This window comes from Rhinopithecus roxellana, chromosome 13, assembly GCF_007565055.1.
Source record: "Rhinopithecus roxellana isolate Shanxi Qingling chromosome 13, ASM756505v1, whole genome shotgun sequence".
In the NCBI taxonomy this organism is placed as follows: domain Eukaryota; kingdom Metazoa; phylum Chordata; class Mammalia; order Primates; family Cercopithecidae; genus Rhinopithecus; species Rhinopithecus roxellana.
Window position 1 is genome coordinate 17,530,579 of NC_044561.1, and position 24,915 is coordinate 17,555,493.

Below are 24,915 nucleotides of genomic sequence, written 5' to 3' on the forward strand. Positions count from 1 at the left end.
GGATATCAAACAGCAAATTTCTGATCGCTTGTGATTTTAGGAGTAAAAATATAAATATCAGTAAGAAAGTAGTAGTCACTCAAAGAACACAGGTATTAGGACACTTTACAGCTGTAGCATGCATGGCCTTGATAGAAATGTTTCCTGTTGGCTAGGCATGCTGGCTCATGCCTGTAATCCCAGCACTTTGGGAGGCTAAGGCAGGCAGATCACTTGAGGTCAGGAAGCTGAGACCAGCCTGGCCAACAGGGTGAAATCCCGTCTCCACTAAAAATACAAAAATTAGCTGGGGGTGGTGGCCAGAGCCTGTGATCTCAGCTACTCGAGACATTGAGGCAGGAGAATCGCTTGAACGTGGGAGGCGGAGGTTGCAGTGAGCCGAGATCGTGCCATTGCACTCCAGCCTGGGCAACAGGAATGAGACCCTGTCTCAAAAAAAAAAAAAAAAAAAAAAGAGACAGAAAAGAAAATGTTTCCTGTTGATGTTGCAGCTGGCTTTAGAGGTCCCTGTTATCCCAGTCTAGTGGGTGCACAGGCAGACTTTTACTTTCTCATTCCAAGCTAGTTTTCACCACAAATAGAAATCTTGATCTGGCCAGGTGCAGTGGTTCATGCCTGTAATCCCAGCTCTTTGGGAGGCTGAGACAGGATGATCGCTTGAGCCCAGGAGTTCAAAAATAAAAAAATAGAAATCCTGATCCAAATGATGTAATCATTTTTGTTTTTCACATTCCCTGACCACATGACCTAAAATAGCACTACCCCTGACCAGTCACTCTATTTCTTTTTTAAATTTTACTTTATTTTATTTTTAGGACAGGGTCTCCTTCTGTTGCCCAGACTGGAGTGCAGTGGTCTGATCTCAGCTCACTGCAACCTCAGCCTCCTGGGCTCAAATGATCCTCCCACTTGTAGCCTCCCAAGTAGCTGAGACTTACAGGCACACATCACCATCCCTGGCGATTTTTTTTTTTTTTTTTTTGGTAGAATCAGGGTCTCACCATTTTGCCCAGACTGGTCTCAAACTCGTGGGCTCAAGCAATCCCCTGCCTTGGCTTCCCAAAGTGCTAGGATTACAGGCATGAGCCACCAGTCACTCTATTTCTAATATGTATGGGAAATGTGCTGTCCTCCTATTCCTACTCCCCCCACCCTCTGGCACTCAGTCCAGGTAGGCAGGCGGGGGGTGTCTCTCTCCTTTACTTCGACACCCTCACAACCTTGGGGATCAGAAGTGACTCTCTGGAAAGATGCTGCTGCTTCTCACCAGAGGCTGATGATACGAAGGCCACCTCCATGGCCACCTCCTCCAGGCTGCCCTCCTGGAAATAGCAGGAATCATAATCTTTGTACTGGAAACAGGCAGAGGGTTGGGGGAGCCAAGGCAGTCCCACCCAGGACCCAGGTGGCTCTATTGCACACACTTCGCCGTGGCTCCCCTGAAGGTCCAAACGTGGGGTTCTGCAGAAGTTGGGATCCCCACTGACCTCCCCGCTTCCTCAGGACCTCTAAGGGTGCTCCTCCTAGTGGCCACATCCAGCCTTTCTGACTGGACAACCTATCATTTAAAATTTTCAAGTACTTCCGTAAACAGACGCACGTTGCTGTATTTATTTATGTCAAGAGCTTGGTTTGTGATAAGTCAAGCTCAAAAACAGATTGTCATAAGAGTGAACTTTGGCAATTTGCCATAAAATAATTACAATACAGATTGTACATGCAAATGATTAGAGATATTTTAAGGTCATAGTGTCTTCACAAATTGAGCTGAAAGGGAACTGTTAGAATGATCTTGCCTAACCTTCTCATCTCACATGGGAAGAACTATTTTAAACTCAGAGAGGTTAAGTGACCTGGCCAAGGTCACACAGCCACCACTAGTTAACTCATATACATTGATGCTCCTGTGGGACTGGGCAGATGAGGAATCTTTTGTTCTCTTTCCTGTCTGCAGGGATTTTTTTTGATGTTACTTTCCTAGTTCTGGCAAGTACCCCTGCTTCCAGTAGTTTTGTGTCTCAATTGATTCAATCTCATTCTTTATTTTATTTTATTTTTGACACAAGTTCTCACTTTGTCACCCAAGCTGGAGTGCAGCGGTATGATCTTGGCTCACTGCAGACACCACCTCCTGGGTTCAAGCAATTCTTCTGCCTCAGCCCCCCAAGTAGCTGGGATTACAGGCGTCCGCCACTACGCCCGGTTAATTTTTTTTTTTTTTTTTTTTTTTTGTAGAGACAGTGTTTCCCCATGTTGCCCAGGCTAGTCTCAAACTCCTGGGCTCAAGTGATCTGCCTGCCTCAGCCTCTCAAAGTGCTAGGATTACAGGCGTGAGCCACTGTGCCTGGCCTTAATCCTACTCTTTAACTTGTTTTGTTTTGTCCTCTCCAGGAGGCTCCCAGCTCTTTCAGATTGGTTGAGAAAAGTGGCCTGGCTGGTCTGGGGCCAGCGGCACCGCTCCCTCCCCACAACTGCCCAACTCCCCCACCCCCGCAATCCCCTCCCCCACCACCAAGGGGGGTGGTGCTGAAAAACAGCTGACTCCAGCAGTGCTGCTCACGTGACCACTGCAGCTGCAGCTCCCGTTGCGCTCCTTGTCCTGGGCTAGGTGGGCACTACCAGGGGCTCCTTCTGTAAGGAGTACTAGGTAGGCACCTGGTCCTGCTGATCCACCACTGGAACAGCTAAGGGGACAGCAGGCAGGCACGGTCGGACAGACTTGGCAGATCAGACGTCAGGCCCTCTGCGCTGGTCCCGGGCTCTTTAAGCAGGAACGAGGATGGCCTCAAGATGTCTCACATGGTCCCACTCACCCTCCTCCTCCCTTTGTTCCCTGCCTCCAGGAGGGCTGCTCTGCCCTTCCTTCCTCTGTTCTTTGGCCTTCTGTTCCCCGCCACCACAGACCTTTCCCCCCTCTCGCTCTGCTGACTTAACAGCACATTGCAGGCCTGGAGGATTAATCAGTGACAGGAAGCTGCCTCTCTCGGAGCGGTGAGCGGCTGTGGTCAGGAGAGCCTCAGCAGGGCCAGCCCCAGGAGTCTTTCCCGATTCCGGATCACTGCTCACCCACCTGCTGCTGCCATGAGACACCTTGGGGCCTTCCTCTTCCTTTTGGGGGTCCTGGGGGCCCTCGCTGAGATCTGTGGTGAGTAACTCGCCTCTCTCCTGTGCCTCTTTCCTCCTGGGTCCTTAGGAGGGTGACTGGGGCATAGGATGGGGGAACTTACTTGCCCCTCTGGGCTCCCATAGCAGTTTGGACTTAGCTGGACCTCAGCATTTAACACATCGTATTGCGATTGATTATATGTCTGACTCCTCACCAGACAAGATCTCCTCCCTTAATTCAGTCTTTGGTTCACACATTCGTTCAGCACATAGTTACTGAGCCTTTCCTCAGTGTTAGCCTTTGGGGAATGTGCAAAGCGTGAGACAAGTCTAATTCCTGCCATCCTAGAGCTTATGTTCTAGGGAAGGGGGATGGACAAAAGAAATCAATGGTTAGGTGCTCCCACCTGAAATCCCAGCATTTTGGAAGGCTGAGGCGGGAGGATCGCTTGAGCTCAACAGTTCAAGATAAGCCTGGGAAACATAGGGAGACCCCATCTCTACAAAAAATAAAAAAAATTAAAAAATAGCTGGGCATGGGGAAGACTTTCTGAGGACCAAGAGGGAACATGGGAGCTGAGACTCGAAGGAAGAAAAGGAGCTGGCAGGAAAGGAGTGGGGGACACATATTCTAGGCAGCAGGAAGTGAGTCTTCAGAGGTCCTGCCTGCTCCAGCTCTGTGCCCCAAGGGGTCTCTTGGAGCACACTGTCTCCTGGGACCTGTCTGTGAGTCTGAGCTTAGAGGCTCAGGGCTGCTTCTTCAGACAGGAGGCAGAAGGCAGGCTTCGGGACTCTGGGCTGCCCACGCCTCTTTTCCCCTCCTCTGCACATAGGATTACGCTCAGCAATACACTTTCACCACTGCGGGCTCTTGTGACTCTGGGGAAACCCTGAGAGGTGGGTGCAGTCATGTCCAGGTGTGAAGTGAAGAAGTCGAGGGTTGGAGGGGCTGAGTGACTCGCTCAGGGTGCTCCAGCTTTACCAGAGCTTTGCTGAACTTAGTTTTTAGAACTTTATGCCTCATTTTCTTTTTTTGTTTTGTTTTTTGATGAGACAGGTTCTCACTCTGTTGCCCAGGCTGGAGTGCAGTGGCACGATCTTGGCTCACTGCAACCTCTGCCTCGCGGGTTCAAGTGATCCCCCCACCTCAGCCTCCCGAGTAGCTGGGGACTACATGTGCATACCACCATGCTCGGCTAATTTTTGTATTTTTTTGTAGAGACAGGGTTTCGCCATGTTGCCCAGGCTGGTCTCGAACTCCTGGGCTCAAGTGATACTCTTGCTTTGGCCTCCCAAATTGCTGGGATTACAGGTGTGAGCCAACGCGCCCAGCCAGAACTCCAAGCCTCTCATCTGTGTTCCATAAATAAATCAGACTCCTCAGGTCTGGGCCCAGGAACCCCAGCTCTTGGTTCATGTCCGGACAGTTTCCCAGGGGAGTTCTGGGTTCAACCAGCCAGAGCTTTCCCTCCTGCAGACCTGGCTGGCCTGGTCCTCAGCCTTGGACAGTTAGTCCATTAGCCTGACCCCATAGGAACCCCCATCCCTTGGGGTCTGGGGAACCTTGAACTGGGGTTTGGGGTGCAAATATCTGTGCTGAGTCACTTAATTGCACCCAGCCTCATTCCTTTACCTGTAAAATGGGCTAAGAATGCTCCCCTGCCTTCCTCCTTGGTGTAGTACAAGGGAGGCTCCCATGACACCTGCTCTCCCAGTTTAAAGGTCTGTGTGTGTGTTGTGAAATTGACAGGGATCACTGCACAAACACTAATGCAAAGTGGGCTCCTGTGCTTCCTTTTCTCCTTCTTCTTCTTCTTTTTAAAAAAAAATTTCTTATAGAGATGAGGTCTCACTATATTGCACGGGGTTGGTTTCAAACTCCTAGGGTCAAGCGATCCTCCCACCTTGGCCTCCCAAAGTGCTGGTATTATAGGCGTGAGCCACTCTGTCTGGCTCCTGTGCTTGTGAATGTCAACAGCAATCAGCCCTTAGCTGGCCTGGCTGGGCTGGTAGGGCGAGAGCTCACCCAAGGCTGCTTTTATTACCCTAGGTGAATCTGCCTGGCCCCTTCCTTTTAAGGAGGCTGCTCTGTGGTTGTCAGTCTCTCCTTTTACAGCTGGATCCTGGTCTTTCAGTTTCTAACCCTGTGCTGACTAATCGTGCTGGAGGTGAGAGCCAAGGGTGAGGTCAGGGAACTCCCTTGCGAGTTTCAAGAAAAGGGAAAAGGAAAGAGAGGTGAGGAGGGGCAGATGACCAGAGAGACACAGGCTGGGGGAGACTGAGACAGACCCAGAGAGCCTCAGAGACATTGAGGGAGAGAGACAGAGAAATGGAGATAGACATCAAAATTGGTTCTGAGTGAGAGAAAGGGAAAAAAGCAACCCCCTAGTCTCTCTAACATCTGGTGAGAAACCAGCCATGTGCTCTGGTCTGGGCCCACACAGCAAAGGATTATGTAGGGTTTCATGCTGGTGGACAGCCACCTTATAGCAACAGATATCTGGAGCTGTTGGGAAAACAGACATGAGGTTGTGGGACCCAAGCCCACAGAGATGGAGCTGTGTTCTAGGAGCTCTGGTCCTTGCACCAGGAGGCCCAGGAGGCAGATGAGGCATCTTGCAACAGCTCCTTTTCTTAGTCCCCTGGGATATGGCACAGTGGAGGCCACCATCAGGTAGCTGGAGCCCAGCAGCAACTGGGAGGCATTAAACAGGGACAGAAAGTCCAAGGTGCCTCCAAGGCAAACTACTCTAAACTACCCTGTGCTGAGCTCAGGTCCCTTGGAACTATCCGTAAGGCTTCCACTTCCAGGGTGTTTCAGTATTTTGATTGCATAGCTTCAAATAAATACAACTGCAACAGGTAAATGGCTGCAAAAGCTGTGGCTGTTTTCTAAGAGCTCATCTCACAATCTCAGATCCTCTTCACTTAAACAGAGATGGCAGGAAAAGCATTATTTTGAGATCTTCATGGAGGAAGTTCACCAGGCAGCCTCAATTCAGCAGCTGGAAGTCTGTGTTGTTTGAACATTTGATGTGTAACATGTTCTGCATGTGGGCCGATGTTTTTGTAAATGGGTAGTGCACACATTCAGCAGGGCACCAAAGAGCATGGGCTTTGCAGTTAGTTCCATTGTTGGCTCTGCAGCCTTGTGTAAGACATGACATGACTTTGAACTTCTGTTTCCTCTTTTGTGCAAAGCAATGATGACAGTATCTACATCACAGGACTGGCATGAGGACCAAGTGAAATTGGGCAAGGTGCCCGGGCACACCCCACAACTTGGCATGCAGTCTCACCGTCACCGCTGATGGGCAGAGTGGTTGCCTGGCAATAGCATCCTCTACCTTCAGCCTGCCATCTCTTTCGCTGGCTCACTCTAACTGCTCTTTTGGGATACATGCTTCCCCCCTTTTTCCCTCCCACTGCCTTTCAGTATGGCTGCAGTTCCCCCTGCAAGTTGGTGTGTGCTGGATGGAGGTGAGGGTGAGGACGTGTATTCTCTGGGGAAGGCCCTGGTAACGTCAAAGCACTTCTTTGCTGGTGGCCTGGCCCTGTGACCTCACTTGCACCATTTTCTTTCCTAAGAAATACCAGAGGTAGACAGCCATCTGGTAGAGAAGTTGGGCCAGCACCTCTTGCCTTGGATGGACCGGCTTTCTCTGGAGCACCTGAACCCCAGCATCTATGTGGGCCTGCGCCTCTCCAGCCTGCAGGCTGGGACCAAGGAGGACCTCTACCTGCACAGCCTCAAGCTTGGTTACCAGCAGTGCCTCCTAGGGTATTACCACACTCTCTTCAATGGAGGGCCTTTCTCTATGTATAGAATGAAGGGGTTGGTTGGATTAGATCAGAGATGCTAATGCAGGGCTCCTCTTGCTACTACTGCCCCTCCTCAGTGATGTCTGAGAGAGACATCGCTAATCCATGGCTGTACTCTTTTTTTTGATAAGCCCAGGAGCAGCATATGACTCTGTGCTTCCTTACTGTGCCTGAGGTAGACATCACTAATCGATGACTGCAGTCTTCCACATTAAGCCTAGAAGCGCCATCTGACTCTGTGTGCTCCCCTCCCATGCATGAGGCAGACATCACTAATCCATGACCACACTCTTTCATACTGAGTCCAGAAGCAGCATCTTTTTTTTTTCTTTTTCTTTTCTCACTCTGTTGCCCAGGCTGGAGTGCAGTGGCACAATCTTGGCTCACCCCAACCTCCATCTCCCAGGTTCAAGTGATTCTCGTGCCTCAGCCACCTGAGTAGCTGGGATTACAGGCATATGCCACCATGCCCGGCTAATTTTTAAATTTTTGGTAGAGACAGGGTTTCACCATGTTGGCCAGGCTGGTCTTGAACTCCTGACCTCAGGTAATTCGCCTGTCTTGGCCTCCCAAATTGTTGGAATTATAGGCATAAGCCACTGCACCAACCCAAAAGCAGCATCTTTCTGTACTCCCTTTTCTTTCTTTCTTTTTTTTTTTTTTTTGAGACGGAGTCTTGCTCTGTCGCCCGGGCTGGAGTGCAGTGGTCGGATCTCAGCTCACTGCAAGCTCCGTCTCCTGGGTTTACGCCATTCTCCTGCCTCAGCCTCCCGAGTAGCTGGAACTACAGGCGCCCGCCACCTCGCCCGGCTAGTTTTTTGTACTTTTTAGTAGAGACGGGGTTTCACCGTGTTAGCCAGGATGGTCTCGATCTCCTGACCTCGTGATCCTCCCGTCTCGGCCTCCCAAAGTGCTGGGATTACAGGCTTGAGCCACCGTGCCCGGCTGTACTCCCTTTTCAAGAGGCATTACAGAGAGGCCTATTTTGGAGTTTGAATGAGAGGCGAATAATCAGGGGCAGCCATGAAGCGCCTCTTCCTCAGACTCCCTCTTGAGAAGTGGATGCAGGGGTTGCAAGAAAAGAAGGCCAGGCATAGTTGCTCATACCTGTAATCCCAACATTTTGGGAGGCTGAGGCAGGAGGATTGCTTGAGCTCAGGAGTTCGAGACTAGCCTAGGCAACATATTGAGACCATGTCTCTTAAAAAAAAAAAAAAAAGAAACAAACAAAAATAAAAATAGCTAGGCGTAGTGACACATGTCTGTGATCCCAGCTTCTCCGGAGGCTAAAGTGGGAGGATCTTTTGAGGCCAGGAGATCAAGGCTACAGTGAGCTATGATGGCACCACTGTACTCCAGCCTGGGAGACAGAGTGAGACCCTATCTCAGTAAAAAAAATTAAAAGATCTGGCTGAGCAGGATGGCTCACGCCTGTAATCCCAGCTACTCGGGAGGCCAAGGCAGGAGAATCACTTGAACTCAGGAGGCGGAGGTTGAGGTGAGCTGAGATCGCGCCACTGCACTCCAGCCTGGGCAAAAAGAGCGAAACTCTGTCTCAAAGAAAATAAATAAATAAAATTTAAAAATGAAAAAAAAAAAAAAAAAAAAGGAGGGGGCATGTGGGTGAAGTATGGACAAAATAGTGGGGCAGGCACAGGTGATTTGGATACAGGAGCACTCGGAGTTTATCCTTGAATCTAATTGTTCATCTTTATTAAATATTTGTGGCATGCACCTCACAACAATATAACTAACACACCTACTTTTGGTGCTTTTATTAAAGCTTCCCACTGTTAAGATTTTTTCTACTTTGTGATGCTGGTGGGGTGGGCGCTCCAAGCAGGCTTACTGTGTGGCACTTTCTCACAAAGCCATTAACTGGCCTTGTCCTAGGTCTGCCTTCAGCGAGGATGACAGTGACTGCCAGGGCAAGCCTTCCATGGGCCAGCTGGCCCTCTACCTGCTCGCTCTCAGGGCCAACTGCGAGTTTGTTGGGGGCCACAAGGGGGACAGGCTGGTCTCACAGCTCAAGCGGTTCCTGGAGGATGAGAAGAGGGCCATTGGTGAGCAGACACCATCGGCTGGGGGTGGGGAGCATCTGGGAGGGCTCATCAGATGATATTCTCTAGTGAAAATCAGAACTTTGGGTTTTCTCCCCAGGCGTCTTTCCCACCATCCATTCTGCCCATCTCACTGCCCACGTAGAGGCTCTAACCTGTCCCCATAGTCATCCTTGATCCAGCCTTTCCCATGCTGCACACACTCTATTGACAGGTGTTTTCTGTTTTGTGTTTTTTGGTTTTGTTTTTTTTTTTTTGAGACGGAGTTTTGTTCTTGTTGCCCAGGCTGAAGTACAATGGTACGATCTCAGCTCAGCGCAATCTCTGCCTCCTGGGTTCAAGTGATTCTCTTGCCTTAGCCTCCCGAGTAGCTGGGATTACAGGCATGCACCACCACACCTGGCTAATTTTGTACTTTTAGTAGAGATGGGGTTTCTCCATGTTGGTCAGGCTGGTCTTGAACTCCTGACCTCAGGTGATCCGCCTGCCTCAGCCTCCCAAGGTGCTGGGATTACAGGCATCAGCCACTGTGCCCGGCCCATTGGCGAGTCTTGTATTGGCAAGCCACCAAGATTGACTTGATTATCCACCTTCGGGACAACTGGACAGCCTGCTTTTGACTTACGCCTTTGTCTCTACTAGCTCTCCTGCCCTGACTTGACCCAGCACACAATAGCCAGAGCCAGCCTTTTCAATATAAACCTGATCTTGCTGGCACTGTTTAAACTCTGCAGGGGCCCCTCACTGCCCCGTGGCCCAGCCTGTCTACCCTTACCTTCTCCCCAGCTCTGCTCGTCCGTTTTCTGCCTCCCACACACACCTGCCCTCTGTGGGCTCCGGCCATACCAGCTCTCTCTCATTTCTCAACTCATAAGCCAGTGTCTTCATACACGCTCCCTCCATCTGGACTGGCTCCCCGACGTGCAGTTCACTCTTGCTCTACCTTTGGCTCTGCCTCCACCCATCCCCAGCCCTCTCCAGCATTACTTCCTTGGAGAATCCTGTCTTGACTTCCCAGCTGCCCAAATATCACTACTTGGTCTGCATTCCCATTACGATTGCAGTCTCATGAGCAATTGCTATGGTTGAGGCCTGAACTGTGCAGTGCCCATCTGCCATGGGTTTCCTGCTTCCTCTAAGCTCAGTGCCTGACACATAGTGAGACCTCAGCACGTATGGACTGAGGCAGTGAAGGAATGAAGGATCCCATGACCCAAAGGAGTGTATTGGAAAGTGCAGACCAGGGGTCCCATGCGCTGATGGGGCTGGCTGCTGGGCAGAGAGGCAACCACTTGGGTTTTTTTTTTCCCTTCCAGGCCATGATCACAAGGGCCACCCCCACACTAGCTACTACCAGTATGGCCTGGGCATTCTGGCCCTGTGTCTTCACCAGAAGCGGGTCCATGGCAGCGTGGTAGACAAACTCCTGTATGCTGTGGAACCTCTCCACCAGGGCCACCACTCTGTGGGTGAGTAGGTCAGACCCTACCAAGGCCAGGCTGGCACTCCCTCAGTCCCCAGGCCTGCACTGATGACCTCCATACCCTGGCCCCACACTCACCTTTCCTTGGGACCCCTCCGTATCAAGCCTTTTAGAGGTGAATTGGTGAGGGCTCATGGGTAATGCTCCAGCCGTGAGTCAACTTTGGAGCTGGTAAGTGGATATCTTGAGGCCAGGAGTTCAAGACCAGGCCGGACAACATGGTAAAACCCCATCTCTACTAAAAATACGAAAGTTAGCCGGGCATGGTGGCACATGCCTATAGTCCCAGCTACTCGGGAGACTGAGGCAGGAGAATCACTTGAACCTGGGAAGCGGAGGCTGCAGTGAATGGAGATCGCACCACTGCCTTGGATAACAGAGTGAGACTCTGTCTCAAAAAATAAAAAATAAAATAAAACTCTCCTAGTGATTCCAATGTGTGGCCAAGTTTGGAAATAGGTGGTATAGGGTCAAGTCCTCTCGGGCCTCCCTCCTCCAGTCCTTGTCCCTAACCTCTAGCCCTCAAGTTGCAGAGTGATCAGCCAAACCAGTTTGCCCAGAAATTAGCAGTTTCCTGGGACATAGGATTTTCAGAGTCCAGCCAAGGAAAGTCTTGGGCAGACCAGGTTGAGTTGGTGCCCTCAGCTGATCTGACCATGTTGCCCTTCTTCTCCAAGCCCTCCTGTGGTTGCCCATAGCTACAAGGGCCTGGCTCTCAAGTCTCCACCTGTCCTGGCCCCTTGGCTCTCCAGCTTATCACGTGTTCTGTTCCCCCCTTCAAGACACAGCTGCCATGGCAGGCTTAGCATTCACCTGTCTGAAGCGCTCAAACTTCAACCCTGATCGGAGACAACGGATCACCATGGCCATCAGGACAGTACGAGAGAAGATCTTGAAGGCCCAGACCCCCGAGGGCCACTTTGGGAATGTCTACAGCACCCCATTGGCATTACAGGTGGGAAAGAGACCCTGGAGCTATGGCCACCCTGGGGAACAGTGAGCGGGGAGTGTTCAGGGGCTGGAGCACCTAGCCCCTCCCCGCTGGCTGACCTCCTCCCTCTCTTCCCCACTCTATCACCAGTTGCTCATGACCTCCCCCATGCCTGGGGCAGAGCTGGGAGCAGCATGTCTCAAGGCAAGCGTTGCTTTGTTGGCCAGTCTGCAGGATGGAGCCTTCCAGAATGCTCTCATGATTTCCCAGCTGCTGCCCGTTCTGAACCACAAGACCTACATTGATCTGATCTTCCCAGACTGCCTGGCACCACGAGGTAGCCCAGCTTTTTGTGGAAGCACAGGCCCTTTACAATCTGCTGCGCATGTGTTGACGTCCCAGTGAGGGGAGGGTGCTTCGTCCTGATTTGCTGAGTCTGCACAAGTTTGTGGGTGTGCATGGGACACAGCAGCCAAAATGTGGTCACAGCTTCTGGAAGCTGACAGTGTGGGGAGGAAGACACTAAATGGAGAGCCCTGGGCATACCGCTTGTGTGATACCCAGTACAGACATGTTTGAGTGAATGGATGAATGAATGAAGGAATGAATGAGGAGAGACACATTTTGGTTAACTCTAATACAACATGATAAGCCCCAGTAGCAGCATGATCCAGGCTTCCTCTGAGAAAGGGGCTGAGGAGGTGATTGGAATTTGCCAGTTAAGAACGGAGGAGGCCAGGTGCAATGGCTCATGCCTGTAATCCCAACAATTTGGGAGGCCAAGGCAGGTGGCTCACCTGGGGTCAGGAGTTTGAGACCAGCCTGGCTAACATGGCAAAACTCCATCTATTAAAAATACAAAAAAGTAGCTGGGTGTGGTGGCGGATGCCTGTAATCCCAGTGACTCAGGAGGCTGAGGCAAGAGAATCACTTGAACCCCAGAGGTGGAGGTTGCAGTGAGCCGAGATTATGCCATTGCATTCCAGTCTGGGTGACAGAGTGAGACTCTGTCTCAAAAAAAAAAAAAAAAAAAACAGAACAGAAAAAAGAAGAAAAGAATGGAGAAGAAGGAGGCTGGACACAGCGGCTCGTGCTTGTATTCCTAGCACTCTGGGAAGCTGAGGCGGGTGGATTGCCTGAGTCCAGGAGTTTGAGACCAGGCTGGGCAAGATGGTGAAATCCTGTCTCTACTAAAATACAAAAGATTAGCCAGGTGTGGTGGTTGATGCCTATAATCCCAGCTACTAGGGAGGCTGAGGCATCAGAATCACTTGAACCTGGGAGGCAGAGGTTGCAGTGAGCCGAGATCACGCCATTGTACTCCAGCCTGGGTGACAGTGTGAGGCTCTGTCTCCAAAAAAAAAAAAAAAAAAATCAAGAATGGATAGAGTAGAGCCGAAGAAGAGGCAGCAAGAACAAAGACACAGAGGTGCACAGAGTTTGAGGGAATTTTGAGGAATTGTCTTGCAAAAGAGTGGGATCTGGGAGAATGACTGGGTGTGGAAGGCAGATGAATGAAGGGGAGGTGAGCCCATCAGGGTAACAGAGACACGTTGTGAACAAATACATGTTCTAGAAAGAGTCCTCTGGAGTGCTAGGTGCCAGAGAGGTGGGAGGAAGGATACTGGAAGCAGAGGAACCAGTGAGGGGCTTGATCTTGGGTGGTGGGGGATGTGGGGAATGAGGGACAGGGGAGGCCAGGATGGAAGCCAGGTTTCAGCTGAGCAGGTGGTGGTGGCATTGATGGAGATGAGGACTTGGGGAAGGACAAGGTCCAGGTGTCTTTGAGGGAAGACAGGAAGACAAACATCCAGGATCCCTGTCCTCACACCAACTACTCCTTCCTTTCTCCCTGGCACAGTCATGTTGGAACCAGCTGCCGAGACCATTCCTCAGACCCAAGAGGTCATCAGTGTCACACTGAAGGTGCTTAGCCTCTTGCTGCCATACAGACAATCCATCTCTGTTCTTGCCGGGTCCACTGTGGAAGATGTCCTGAAGAAGGCCCATGAGTTAGGAGGATTCACGTGAGACTCCCACCGTCCTAGTCCTCACCCCCCCCCAGCCCCACATGCCTGATACAGGGTCATGGAAGAGACAGGGGACAGAGGAGAGGGTTCCCTCGGGAGAGACACTGGTCTGCTTCTGCTTCTACCTGCTCCGCTCCTTTCTTGCCCATGGTGTTATGGAAACAGGGAGCCATAGACCAGCATTGTCATTGAGGGAGCAGGCTCTGGAGGCAGAGCCACCCAGTTGGAATCCCAGCTCTAACCAGCTAGTTTCCAGGTAGGCACCCACAATTCACTGAGGAGAACAGTTGTGCCCCTTCCCTGCAGGGCCAGTGTGAGGAGTCCGGGAGTTAGTACACAGAGATGGTGGCATGTGCTTTTTATATGTGCAAGTTCCAGCACGTAGCAAGCGCTCAACACAGCGTTGCTTTCATCAGAGTAAGAACTGCTTTTTGTTTGTTTGTTTGTTTGTTTTTAAGAGACAAGGTCTCACTCTGTCACCCAGGCTGGAATGTAGTGGTGCAATCACGGCTCACTGCAGCCTCAAACTCTGGGGATGAGGCAACTCTACTGTCCTGCCTCAGCCTCCCGAATAGCTGAGACTATAGGCACGTGCCACCCATCCCTGGCTAATGCTAATTTTTTTTTTTTTTTTTTTTTTTTTTGAGCTAGGGTCTCTCTCTGTTGCCCAGGCTGGTCTCAAATTCCTGGCCTCAAACCATCCTCACACCTCAGGTTCTCAAAATATTGGGATTACAGGTGCGAGCCATCATGCTTAGCCAGAGTAAGAACTTTTTTTTTTTTTTTTTTTTTTGAGACAGAGTGTCACTCTGTTACCCAGGCTCTGGAGGCCCAACTTGTGTCTGTGTATTTATTTTTATTTTTTATTTTTTTTTTCGAGACAGAGTCTCCCTCTGTTGCCTAGGCTGGAGTGCAGTGGCACAATCTCGGCTCACTGCAACCTCCGTCTCCTGGGTTCAAGTGATTTTCCTGCCTCAGCCTCCCGAGTAGCTGGGACTACAGGCGTGTACCACCATGCCCAGCTAATTTTTGTGTTTTTAGTAGAGATGGGGTTTCACTATGTTGGCCAGGGTGGTCTCTAACTCATGACCTCAGGTGATCTGCCTGCCTTGGCCTCCCAAAGTGCTGGGATTACAGGCATGGGCCACTGCACCCTGGCCATGTATTTATTTAGGCAAGGTCTCGCTCTGTTACCCAGGCTGAAGTACAGTGGCACAGTCATAGCTCACTGCAGCCTCAAATTACCCAAGTAGCAGGGACTACAGGTATGCACCACCACACCCATCTACTTTTTTTTGAGATGGAGTCTCCCTCTGTCGCCCAGACTGGGTTGCAGTGGCACAATCTCAGCTCACTGCGGCATCTATCTCCCAGGTTCAAGCGATTCTCCTTCCTCAGCTTCCCGAGTAGCTGAGACTACGGGCATGCACCACCATACCTGGCTAATTTTTATATTTTGAGTGGAGATGGGATTTTGCCATTTTGGCCAGGCTGGTCTTGAACTCTTGACCTCAAGTGATCTGTCTGCCTCAGCCTCCCAAAATGCCAGGATTACAGGCGTGAGCCACTGTGCCCGGCCCAGAATAAGAACTTTTATTTTATTATATCTTATTTTATTTGAGACAGGGTCTCACTCTGTCACCTAGGCTAGAGCAAAGTGGCACAATCACAGTTCACTGCAGCCTCAATCTTCCGGGATCAGAAGATCCTCCCACCTTAGCCTCCCAGGTAGCTGGGAACTACAGGCATGCGCCACCACGCCTGGCAAATTTTTTTTTTTTTTGGTAGAGATGGGATTTCTCCATGTTGCCCAGACTGGTCTCAAACTCCTAGACTCAAGCGATCTACCCACCTTGGCCTCCCAAAGAGCTGAGATGACAGGCGTGAGCCACCGTGGCTGGCCAGAATAAGAACTTTTATTATGAAATAAGTTTGGCCCAATCCTTTTATTAATTACCTCAAGGAGGCTGGACAATGTCCTTATATTTGCTTCTCACCCTGAGCTTAGACCAGTCTGAGAATGAGCATGTCTGGACTGCTGTTTGATACCAGGTCCTGCCCATGATGGAATGAGATGAATGTAATTCTCACGTTATCAATGGGGAGTCCAGAGAAGTTGAGTGCCTTCCACCAGGTCACGCAGACCACAGACTTCTCCCCTAGAATCATGGACCTGTTTCTGTTCCCAATGGGCCCCAATTTCTGTCCCCAGTGGGAGTTCCTGGAGAACAGCATCCTGTATCCAGGGAGGGCCCACAATTGGGTTCTTCAGGTCCTCTAGGCCAGGGAATCTCAGACCAGAGATATGCAAAGACTCCTCCAAACTACAAAAATTCTCCCAGACCCCAGGTTGAGTTATTTCTTCTGTAATATGACTTAGATGTGTACTGATATGTTTACTAAATATAAAGTCTTTGGCCAGAGGTGGTGGTTCACTCCTGTAATTCCAGTGATTTGGGAGGCTGAGGCAGGAGGATCACTTGAGCCCAGGAGTTCGAGACCAGCCTGGGCAACATAGTGAGACTGCCATCTCTACAATTTTTTTTTTTTTTTTAAGGTGGAGTCTTGTTCTGTTGCCCAGGCTGGAGTGCAGTGGTGCAATATCGGCTCACTGCAAACTTCGCCTCCTGGGTTCAAGCGATTCTCCTGCCTCAGCCTCCCAAGTAGCTAGGATTACAGGCATGTGCCACCATGCCTGGCTAATTTTTGTATTTTTTTAGTAGAGACTGGGTTTCACCATGTGGGCCAGGCTGGTCACGAACTCCTGACCTCAAGTGATCCACCCACCTCGGCCTCCCAAAGTGCTGATTACAGGCATGAGCCACCATGCCCGGCCCAAAAAATTTTTTTTTAATTAGCTGGGCATGATGGTGTGCACTTGTAGTTCTAGCTACCCAGAAGGCTGAGGTGGGAGGACAGCTTGAGCTCAGGAGTTCAAGGCTGCAGTGAGCTATGATGATGTCACTGTCCTGCAGCCTGGATGACAGAAGAAGACTCTGTCTTTAAAAAAAAAAAAAAAAAAAAAAAAAAAAAAAAAAAAAGACTGAGTGTGATGGCTCACACCTGTAATCCCAGCACTTTGGGAGGTCAAGGCAGGCAGATCACTGGAGGCCAGCAGTTCAAAACCACCTAGGCCAATATGGCGAAACCCTGCCTCTACCACACACAAAAAAGTCCTTTCTCTTTCTAGCTCTAGGCAGCTTTAAATCCCCAACAACTTTGTAAATTAAATAGAAAAGTATAAAAACCAATACCATTCAAATAAGGACGCTCTGCAGAGGTGTCGGCCTGCACTTTAGTACCTCCCTGTATTTGAGCTGCAGTGACACCTGAGCACTCCTGCCCTGGCTCAGCCACTTCATTCACTATGAGGGCCACCTCTCTTCCCTTCCTGGTGGCATATGGCACATAGCGCAATGCTGCTGGGCACCAGCGCAGTCACTGATGGCCACATACAGGCTGAGTGCCCTTTGGGAGGGCTGAGACCCACAGACTGAGATTACCCAGAACCGGCTGGTATTCGGGTTTGAATATTGTCAGCAAAATGAAAGACAATTCGAATTTAACATTTTTATTCAGAGCTCAGGGACCTCTGGGAAGACACTGTGGACTCCAGTCTGAGAAATGGTTCTCTTGTTAATGTGTGTGGATGCCTGAACTGGGTTCAGGCATGAAGACTACATTTGAGGCCCCTGAATGCACAGCAGAGAAATCTCTACTGCAGACAGACAGATAGACAGATGTGGAGAGAGGTGGCCCTGTGTAGCACATGGCCCTGCAGAGTTAAGGAACGGGAAAAGGGCTACTCTGTGACATTCCTTAGAACAGTACTTTCCCTTTGCTTAAGTCACCCCAAATAAATTTGTGTTTCTTTTTTTTTTTTTTTTTTTTTTGAGAGGGAGTTACACTCTGTCGCCCAGACTGGAGTGCAGTAGCACAATCTTGGCTCACTGCAACCTCTACCTCCTGGGTTCAAGCAATTCTCCTGCCTCAGCCTCCCGAGTAGCTGGGATTACAGCGGCCCACCACCACACCCGGCTAGTTTTTGTATTTTCAGTAGAGACAGGGTTTCACCATGTTGGCCAGGGTGGTCTCAAACTCCCGACCTCAGGTGATCCACCCGCCTCTGCCTCCCAAAGTGCTGGGATTACAGATGTGACCCAGTGCGCCCAGCCTGTGTTTCTTAAAACCAAAAAAATCCCTCTGTCTCTAAGACTGCAACCTTCAATAACTTAGGGCTGTATTACCCCAGAGGGTACTTTCTGGAAGATGCATCCGTTCACATCACTCCTGTTACCTCGACCGTCTCACCTCCTTTTCATTCATTTGCATTCTCCCAGAACCCGCTCATTTGTTGTTATTTTTTGTTTGTTTGCTTGCTTTTGTTTTTGAGAAGCAGTCTTGCTCTGTCACCCAGGCTGGAGTGCAGTGGTGTGATCTCAGGTCACTGCAACCTCCGCCTACTAGGTTCAAGCGATTCTCCTGCCTCAGCCTCCTGAATAGCTGGGATTACAGGCTTGTGCCACCACACCCAGCCTAATTTTTGTATTATTAGTAGAGATGGGGTTTCACCATGTTGTCCAGGCTGGTCACGAACTCCTGACCTCAAGTGATCCACCCACCTCGGCCTCCCAAAGTGCTGGGATTACAGGCATGAGCCCACTGTGCCTGGCCTGACCCCGCTCTTTTGAAAGACCATTCCCCCAAATTCTGTGCACCTGTGTGCCTTTCTTCTCTCTGCCTCCTCTCAGCTCTGCGCCGCTCTCCTCCCTTCTCTGGCAAATCCCACTCAGTCTCTTCAAGCCACTCTTCCAGGGGAAGCCCTGATCATGCTGCTTCCTCCTGTGGGAGGGACGAAGGACCTGGCCTACAGAGTTTGTTTTGTTTTGAGATGGAGTTTTGCTCTTGTTGCCCAGGTTGGAGTGCAATGGTACGATCTCGGCTCACCGCAACCTCCACCTCCCGGGTTCAAGTGGTTCTCCTGCCTCAGCCTCCCCAGTAGCTGGGATTACTGGCATGAGCCACCACACCTGGCTAATTTTGTATTTTTAGTAGAGATGGGGTTTCTCCATGTTGGTCAGTCTGGTCTCGAACTCCTGACCTCACGTGATCTGCCTGCCTCAGCCTCCCAAAGTGCTGGGATTACAGGCTTGAGCCACTGTGCCTGGCCCAGGCCCAAGGAGTTTTAAGAGACTTCCTGTGGCGGTGGCATCCAGACAGAGTGGAGAAACTCAAAGTTAGAGGCCAGAAGCTCAGGGAAGGGGGAGTGTGAGTGAGGAATCTCTTGGCTGCCAGGGCCAGAAATTGAACTCCAACCCTCTCCACAACAGCAGGTGTAGAGCATGTAGAATCAGAGAGGAAGCTGAGCCATGCAGCCCCAAGAAGAGGGGAATGCCACTGAGCCACAGAGACCCAGTGCCACTGCCAGGTGTCTCTGCCTCCATTTCCCATGACCCTCCCTCTCTCTGCATACAGGCTTCATCCTCTCTCATTATACATTGTACACATTCTAGGTGACACTGGCAGCTTCTGATTCTCATCCCCCATAACATCAGCGCCCCAGAGAGGGGACAACTGCTGAGCTGATAACATAATAGATGCCCCTTTCCTGGAGGCCATGGTCATGGTCAGCGTGGAGAGGATGAAGCCTGAGCAGGCAGGATCGGGGGTCTGGAGGGGAGGGAGTTGAGACTACAGACCTGTGGCTAGGTGGCCGGGGAAGGGTTTGACTAGTGTCAGCCCAAAGAGCTTGGAAAGGATTTTCCTGCTGTGGGTGAGTTCTGCCTCTCCCCTTAGAGGACAACAGCCGCCTCTTCTCTCTCTCTTTGCCTTTCCCTTTTGTAGATATGAAACACAGGCCTCCTTGTCAGGCCCCTACTTGACCTCTGTGATGGGGAAAGTGGCTGGGGAAAGGGAGTTCTGGCAGCTCCTCCGAGACCCCGACACGCCCCTGTTGCAAGGTGAGTCATGGCCTAACACCCTGGATGTGCCCCCTACCCCAAGTTTACCCAGCCAAGAGGCTTCATCAATTTACCCCAGCTTTCCCTAGCACCCTCCTGGGCCACAGCTTCACAAAATCAATGATGCTTAAAGTTGGATATAATATATTGAACTGAAGTCTTAAAATTTTTATGTAAGTTATTGTGGAAATTCTAGGAAACTAAATAGATTACAAAAAAAAAAAAAACTAGAAGAAAATTTAAATCACCTAGAATTCCTACTATGTAGGAATAATGTCTCTCTCTTTTTTTTTTTTTTTTTTTTCTTTTTTTGAGGAGGAGTCTCACTCTGTCGCCCAGGCTGGAGTGCAGTGGCGTGATCTCGGCTCACTGCAAGCTTCGCCTCCCGGGTTCCTGCCATTCTCCCGCCTCAGCCTCCGAGTAGCTGGGACTACAGGTGCCCGCCACCTCGCCCTGGCTAGTTTTTTGTAATTTTAGTAGAGACGGGGTTTCACCGTGTTAGCCAGGAGGGTCTCGATCTCCTGACGTCGTGATCCACCCGCCTCGGCCTCCCAAAGTGCTGGGATTACAGGCTTGAGCCACCGCGCCCGGCCTCTTTTTTTTTTTTTGAGACGGAGTTTCGCTCTTGTTGCCTAGGCTGGAGTACAGTGGTGCGATCTGGGCTCACTGCAACCTCCACCTCCTGGGTTCATGTGATTCTCTTGCCTCAGCCTCCCTAGTAGCTGGGATTACAGGTGCCTGCTACAATGCCCAGCTAATTTTTTTGTATTATTAGTAGAGATGGGGTTTCACCATGTTGGCCAGGCTGTTCTTGAACTCCTGACCTCAGGTGATCCCCGCCAGCCTCAGCCTCCCAAAGTGCTGGGATGACAGGCATGAGCCACTGCGCCCGGCCAAAATAATGTGGTGTTGTTGTTGTTGTTTGTTTTTGTTTTTGTTTTGAGATAGGGTCTTGCTCTGTCACCGAGGCTAGAGTGTAGTGGCACAATCTCAGCTCACTGTAGCCTCAACCTTCTGGGTTCAAGCGATCCTCCCACCTCAGCTTCCTGAGTAGCTGGGGCTACAGGCACACACCACCATGCCCGGCTGATTTTTCTATGTGTGGTAGAGACGGGGTTTCACCATGTTGGCCAAGTTGGTCTCAAACTCCAGAGCCCAAGCGGTCTGCCTGCCTCTGCCTCCCAAAGTTCTGGGATTATAGGCATGAGCCACCATGCCCTGCCAAAATTACTTAACTTTTCTTCTAGATACTTTTAAAAAATATACCAGTAAGTTTTTCATAAAAAAAGTGGAGCCATGCTATCCAGTGAAATAAAATATTGCCCACAAGTATAATTTAAAAATTTCTACTTGGTAAAACTTTTATATATATATATATATATTTTTTTTTTTTGAGATGGAGTCTTGCTCTGTTGCCCAGGCTGGAGTGCAATGGCGAGGTCTCAGCTCACTGCAACCTCTGCCTCCTGGGTTCAAGTGATTCTCCTGCCTCAACCTCTCAAGTAGCTGGGATTACAGGTGTGTTGCACCACATACAGCTAATTTTTGTATTTTTAGTAGCGACAGGGTTTCACCATGTTGGCCAGGCTGGTTTCAAAGTCCTGACCTCAAGTGACCTGCTCTCCTCAGCCTCCCAAAGTGCTGGGATTACAGGTGTGAGCCATTGCGCCTGGCCTGCAAACAGACCCTTAAAGGTCATCTGTCCCTACTCTTGCTACTTAAGTTGCCTTTATATTCTTCCACCCCTAAAGAACTTTTATGGGGCACTTACCATGTGTCAAGCTTTGTGGCGAGTGCTTTGGAGAAGGTGGGACTTTCTGAGGGAGCCCACTAAAAAGTATTCTTTTTTCTTGCTCTCATTCTGACTAAATTGGGGAATAAAAAATAGGAGCTACAGATGGAGACCCAAAGTCTTGCCAGTTCTATTACTGATAAAGACAGGAGGATGTAGCTCAGGGTGAGAGCTACGTGGACCCAGCCAGGAAGCAGACCTGGGCAGTTGTAGCCTCTACCTCCTACCCACTCTGCCCTTAAGTCTAGCAGGAAGCCCACTCCCAGTAGAAAAATAGAGCCTAGGCTACACATGCCCTACTTTGTTCTTCCCAAATCAACCAGTTGCATAAATCACTACTCTATCTTCCTTGGGATGGAAAGTGGATGGGAGTTATAATTTGAGTTCCCTTTTGTCTAAGTCCATTGAAGCTGCTATTACAAAATACCATAAACTAGGTGGCTTATAAACAGCAGAAATGAGGCTGGGTACGGTGGCTCACGCCTATAATCCCAGCACTTTGGGAGGCCAAGGCGGGTGGATCACCTGAGGTCAGGAGTTCAAGACCAGCCTGACCAACATGGTGAAACCCCGTCTCTACTAAAAATACAAAAAATTAGCTGGGGGTGGTGGCGGGCACCTGTAATCCTGGCTGCTCGGGAGGCTGAGGCAGGAGAATCGCTTGAACCCAGGAGATGGAGGTTGCAGTGAGCTGAGACCACACCACTGCATTTCAGCCTGGGAGATAAGAGCGAAACTCCATCTCAAAATAAAATAAAATCAAAATTAAATTAAATTAAATAACAGAAATGTATTTCTTACAGTTCTGGAAGTTGGGAAGTCCAAGATCAGGACACCAACAGATTCAGTGTCTGATGAGGGCCCACTTTCTGGTGGTACCTGCTGGCTGTGTTCTCACATGGTAGCAGGGACAAGGCAACTCTCTGCGGACCTCTTTTTTTTTCTTTTTTTCTTTCTTTCTTTATTTTTATTATACTTTAAGTTCTAGGGTACATGTGCAGGTTTGTTACATATGTATACATGTGCCATGTTGGTGTGCTGCACCCATTAACTCGTCATTTACATTAGGTATATCTCCTAATGCTATCCCTCCCCCCTCCCCCCACCCCACAACAGGCCTCTGGGGCCTCTTTTTAAATTTTTTAAAAAAATATTTTCCTGGCCGGGCGCGGTGGCTCAAGCCTGTAATCCCAGCACTTTGGGAGGCCGAGACGGGTGGATCGCGAGGTCAGGAGATCGAGACCAACCTAGCTAACACGGCGAAACCCCGTCTCTACTAAAAATACAAAAAAAAAACTAGCCGGGCGAGTTGGCGGGCGCCTGTAGTCCCAGCTACTTGGGAGGCTGAGGCAGGAGAATGGCGTGAACCCGGGAGGCGGAGCTTGCAGTGAGCTGAGATCCGGCCACTGCACTCCAGCCTGGGCGATAGAGCAAGACTCCGTCTCAAAAAAAAAAAAAAAAAAAAAATATTTTCCTGGCCCTTGCCTGGTGAAGGAACCTCTTTTATAATGGTAGTTAAAAAATATATATATATATATTTTTTTTTTGAGATGGGGGTCTCACTCTGTCACCCACGCTGAGTGCAGTATCACCATCTCAGCTCACTGCGACTTCTGCCTCCCAGGCTTAAGCAATCCTCCCACCTCAGCCTCCTGAGTAGGTGTGACCATAGGCCCATGCCACAAAGCCCAGATAGTTTTTTGTATTTTTGATAGAGATGTGGTTTCACCATGTTGCTTAGGCTGGTCTTGAACTCCTGAGCTCAAGTGATCTGCCTGCCTCGGCCTCCCAAAGTGCTGGGATTCCAGGTGTGAGCCACCCTGCTCGGCCTATAATGGCACTTTCCTATCCCATTCGTGAGGCTCTACCCTCATGACCTAATCACCTCCCAAAGGCCCTAAGGCCTCCTGATACCATCACCTTTGAGGTTAGGTTTTAACAATTAAATTTTGGGGGGACACAGACATTTTGGATCATAGCACCTCCATTGAAAGGGAACATTTTTGACACCTGACTCTCTCAGAGGGCCCTTTCAGCTCCCCTGCAGGCTGCATTCCCACCTAACCAACAAGCGCACTGACACTCACTCACTCAGAGGTTAAATAACTTGTCCAGAGTCACAGCAGTAATGAATGACAGAGCTGGGGCTTGAATCCAGGCGTCCTCCTAGAGCCTGGATTCTCTGTAGTGAGTGAAGGCTGACTCCTAGGAGACTTCATGCATGGTCCTGGTTCCCTCTCCAGACCACACTGTGCAAGTTTCTCTTCCTGATGGCCCCTAGAGTATTACAAAGACAGTGACCCTTCCTGTCAGGTGTTTTTATTGCCAGATGAGCCCGTGGCCTCAGGAACCCTTTAGGAAGCTGAGTTCAGAGTCTTTGAGCAGGCTTTGGGGAGGTTCCAGCTTCCCACCACCAAGCCCCAGGTAGATTCTTACAGACCCTGGCCTCAGGGTTGGGAGACTGGAAGATGAGGTTGCAGGGTACGATATTCTGCCCAGTTCACCCCACCTTGCTCAATCTGTTTCTGCAGGTATTGCTGACTACAGACCCAAGGATGGAGAAACCATTGAGCTGAGGCTGGTTAGCTGGTAGCCCCTGAACTCCCTCATCCCAGCAGCCTCGCACACTCCCTGGGCTTCTACCCTCCCTCCTGATGTCCCTGGAACAGGAACTTGCCTGACCCTGCTGCCACCTCCTGTGCACTTGGAGCAATGCCCTCTGGGATCACCCCAGCCACAACCCCTTCAAGGGCCCTACACCATGGCCCACCCTGGAACAGGGAGCCAAGCACCTTCCCTGGGAAGTCTTTCTGGCCAGGTCTGGCCAGCCTGGCCCTGCAGGTCTCCCACGAAGGCCACCCCATGGTCTGATGGGCATGAAGCATCTCAGACTCCTTGGCAAAAGGAAAAGGAGGCCTCAGGTGTTGTGAGGACCACATGTTCTGTAGTTGGGGTCCTGCAAGAAGGCCTCCTCAGCCCAGGGGCTATGGCCCTGACCCCAGCTCTCCACTCTGCTATTAGAGTGGCAGCTCCGAGTTGGTTGTGGCACAGTAGCTGGGGAGACCTCAGCAGGGCTGCTCAGTGCCCGCCTCTGACAAAATTAAAGCATTGATGGCCTATGGACCTGCTGCAGTGGCCTGGTGCCTCATACTCCTCAGGTGCAGGGGCAGGGATGAGAGAAGGGGGAAGTAACCCCATCGGGGAGGAGTGGAGGGTGGCTGAGCCATCTCCTGGGCATTGGGGGAGTGATGGGAATGCCAGCACTGACGACATTGACTACTACTGACTGAGCACCCACTACTATCTACTGAGCACTCACTTGCTAGATACTATCTTGAACAACTTTATGAGGTTGCTGATATTTTCATTTTTATCCCTGCTTTACCAGTCAGGAAACTGGGAGGCCGGGCATGGTGGCTCATGCCTGTAATCCCAGCACTTTAGAAGGCCGAGGCAGGTGGATCACAAGGTCAGGAGTTCGAGACCAGCCTGGCCAACATAGTGAAACCCCATCTTTACTAAAAATACAAAAAATTAGCCAGGTGTGATGTTGTGTGCCTGTAATCTTAGCTACTCGGGAGGCTGAGGCAGGAGAATTGCTTGAACCCTGGAGGCGGAGGTTGCAGTGAGCCGAGATCGCGCCATTGCACTCCAGCCTGGGCAACAAGAGTGAAACTCTGTCTCAAAAAAAAAAAAAAAAAAAAAAAATCAGGAAACTGGTGCTCAAAAAGG

At 50.3% G+C, this 24,915-nt stretch overlaps 1 protein-coding gene across 2 annotated transcripts; it reads left to right on the top strand.

Annotated features, from left to right (window-relative positions):
• Positions 1–2,595: 2,595 nt before the first annotated feature.
• On the top strand, positions 2,596–24,311 carry TCN2 (transcobalamin 2). 2 transcript variants are annotated; one of them, XM_010370834.2, is made up of 9 exons: positions 2,596–3,145; positions 6,694–6,886; positions 8,821–8,990; positions 10,304–10,456; positions 11,253–11,425; positions 11,552–11,738; positions 13,263–13,428; positions 19,276–19,391; positions 23,715–24,311. In XM_010370834.2, the coding sequence occupies exons 1-9, from the start codon at positions 3,082–3,084 to the stop codon at positions 23,774–23,776; spliced, it is 1,284 nt and encodes a 427-aa protein (XP_010369136.1). In that variant the 5' UTR covers positions 2,596–3,081; the 3' UTR covers positions 23,777–24,311. The 2 variants fall into 2 exon arrangements, with proteins under 2 accessions (XP_010369136.1, XP_010369137.1); XM_010370835.2 differs by lacking the exon at positions 19,276–19,391.
• Positions 24,312–24,915: the final 604 nt, after the last annotated feature.

Bases quoted from the DNA above. Each gene is read 5' to 3' on its own strand.
- TCN2 (XM_010370834.2), top strand. From the start codon at position 3,082: ATGAGACACCTTGGGGCCTTCCTCTTCCTTTTGGGGGTCCTGGGGGCC. The intron at 3,146-6,693 runs GTGAGTAACTCG...TTCTTTCCTAAG, and splicing joins GGCCCTCGCTGAGATCTGTG to AAATACCAGAGGTAGACAGC. The intron at 6,887-8,820 runs GTATTACCACAC...GCCTTGTCCTAG, and splicing joins TACCAGCAGTGCCTCCTAGG to GTCTGCCTTCAGCGAGGATG.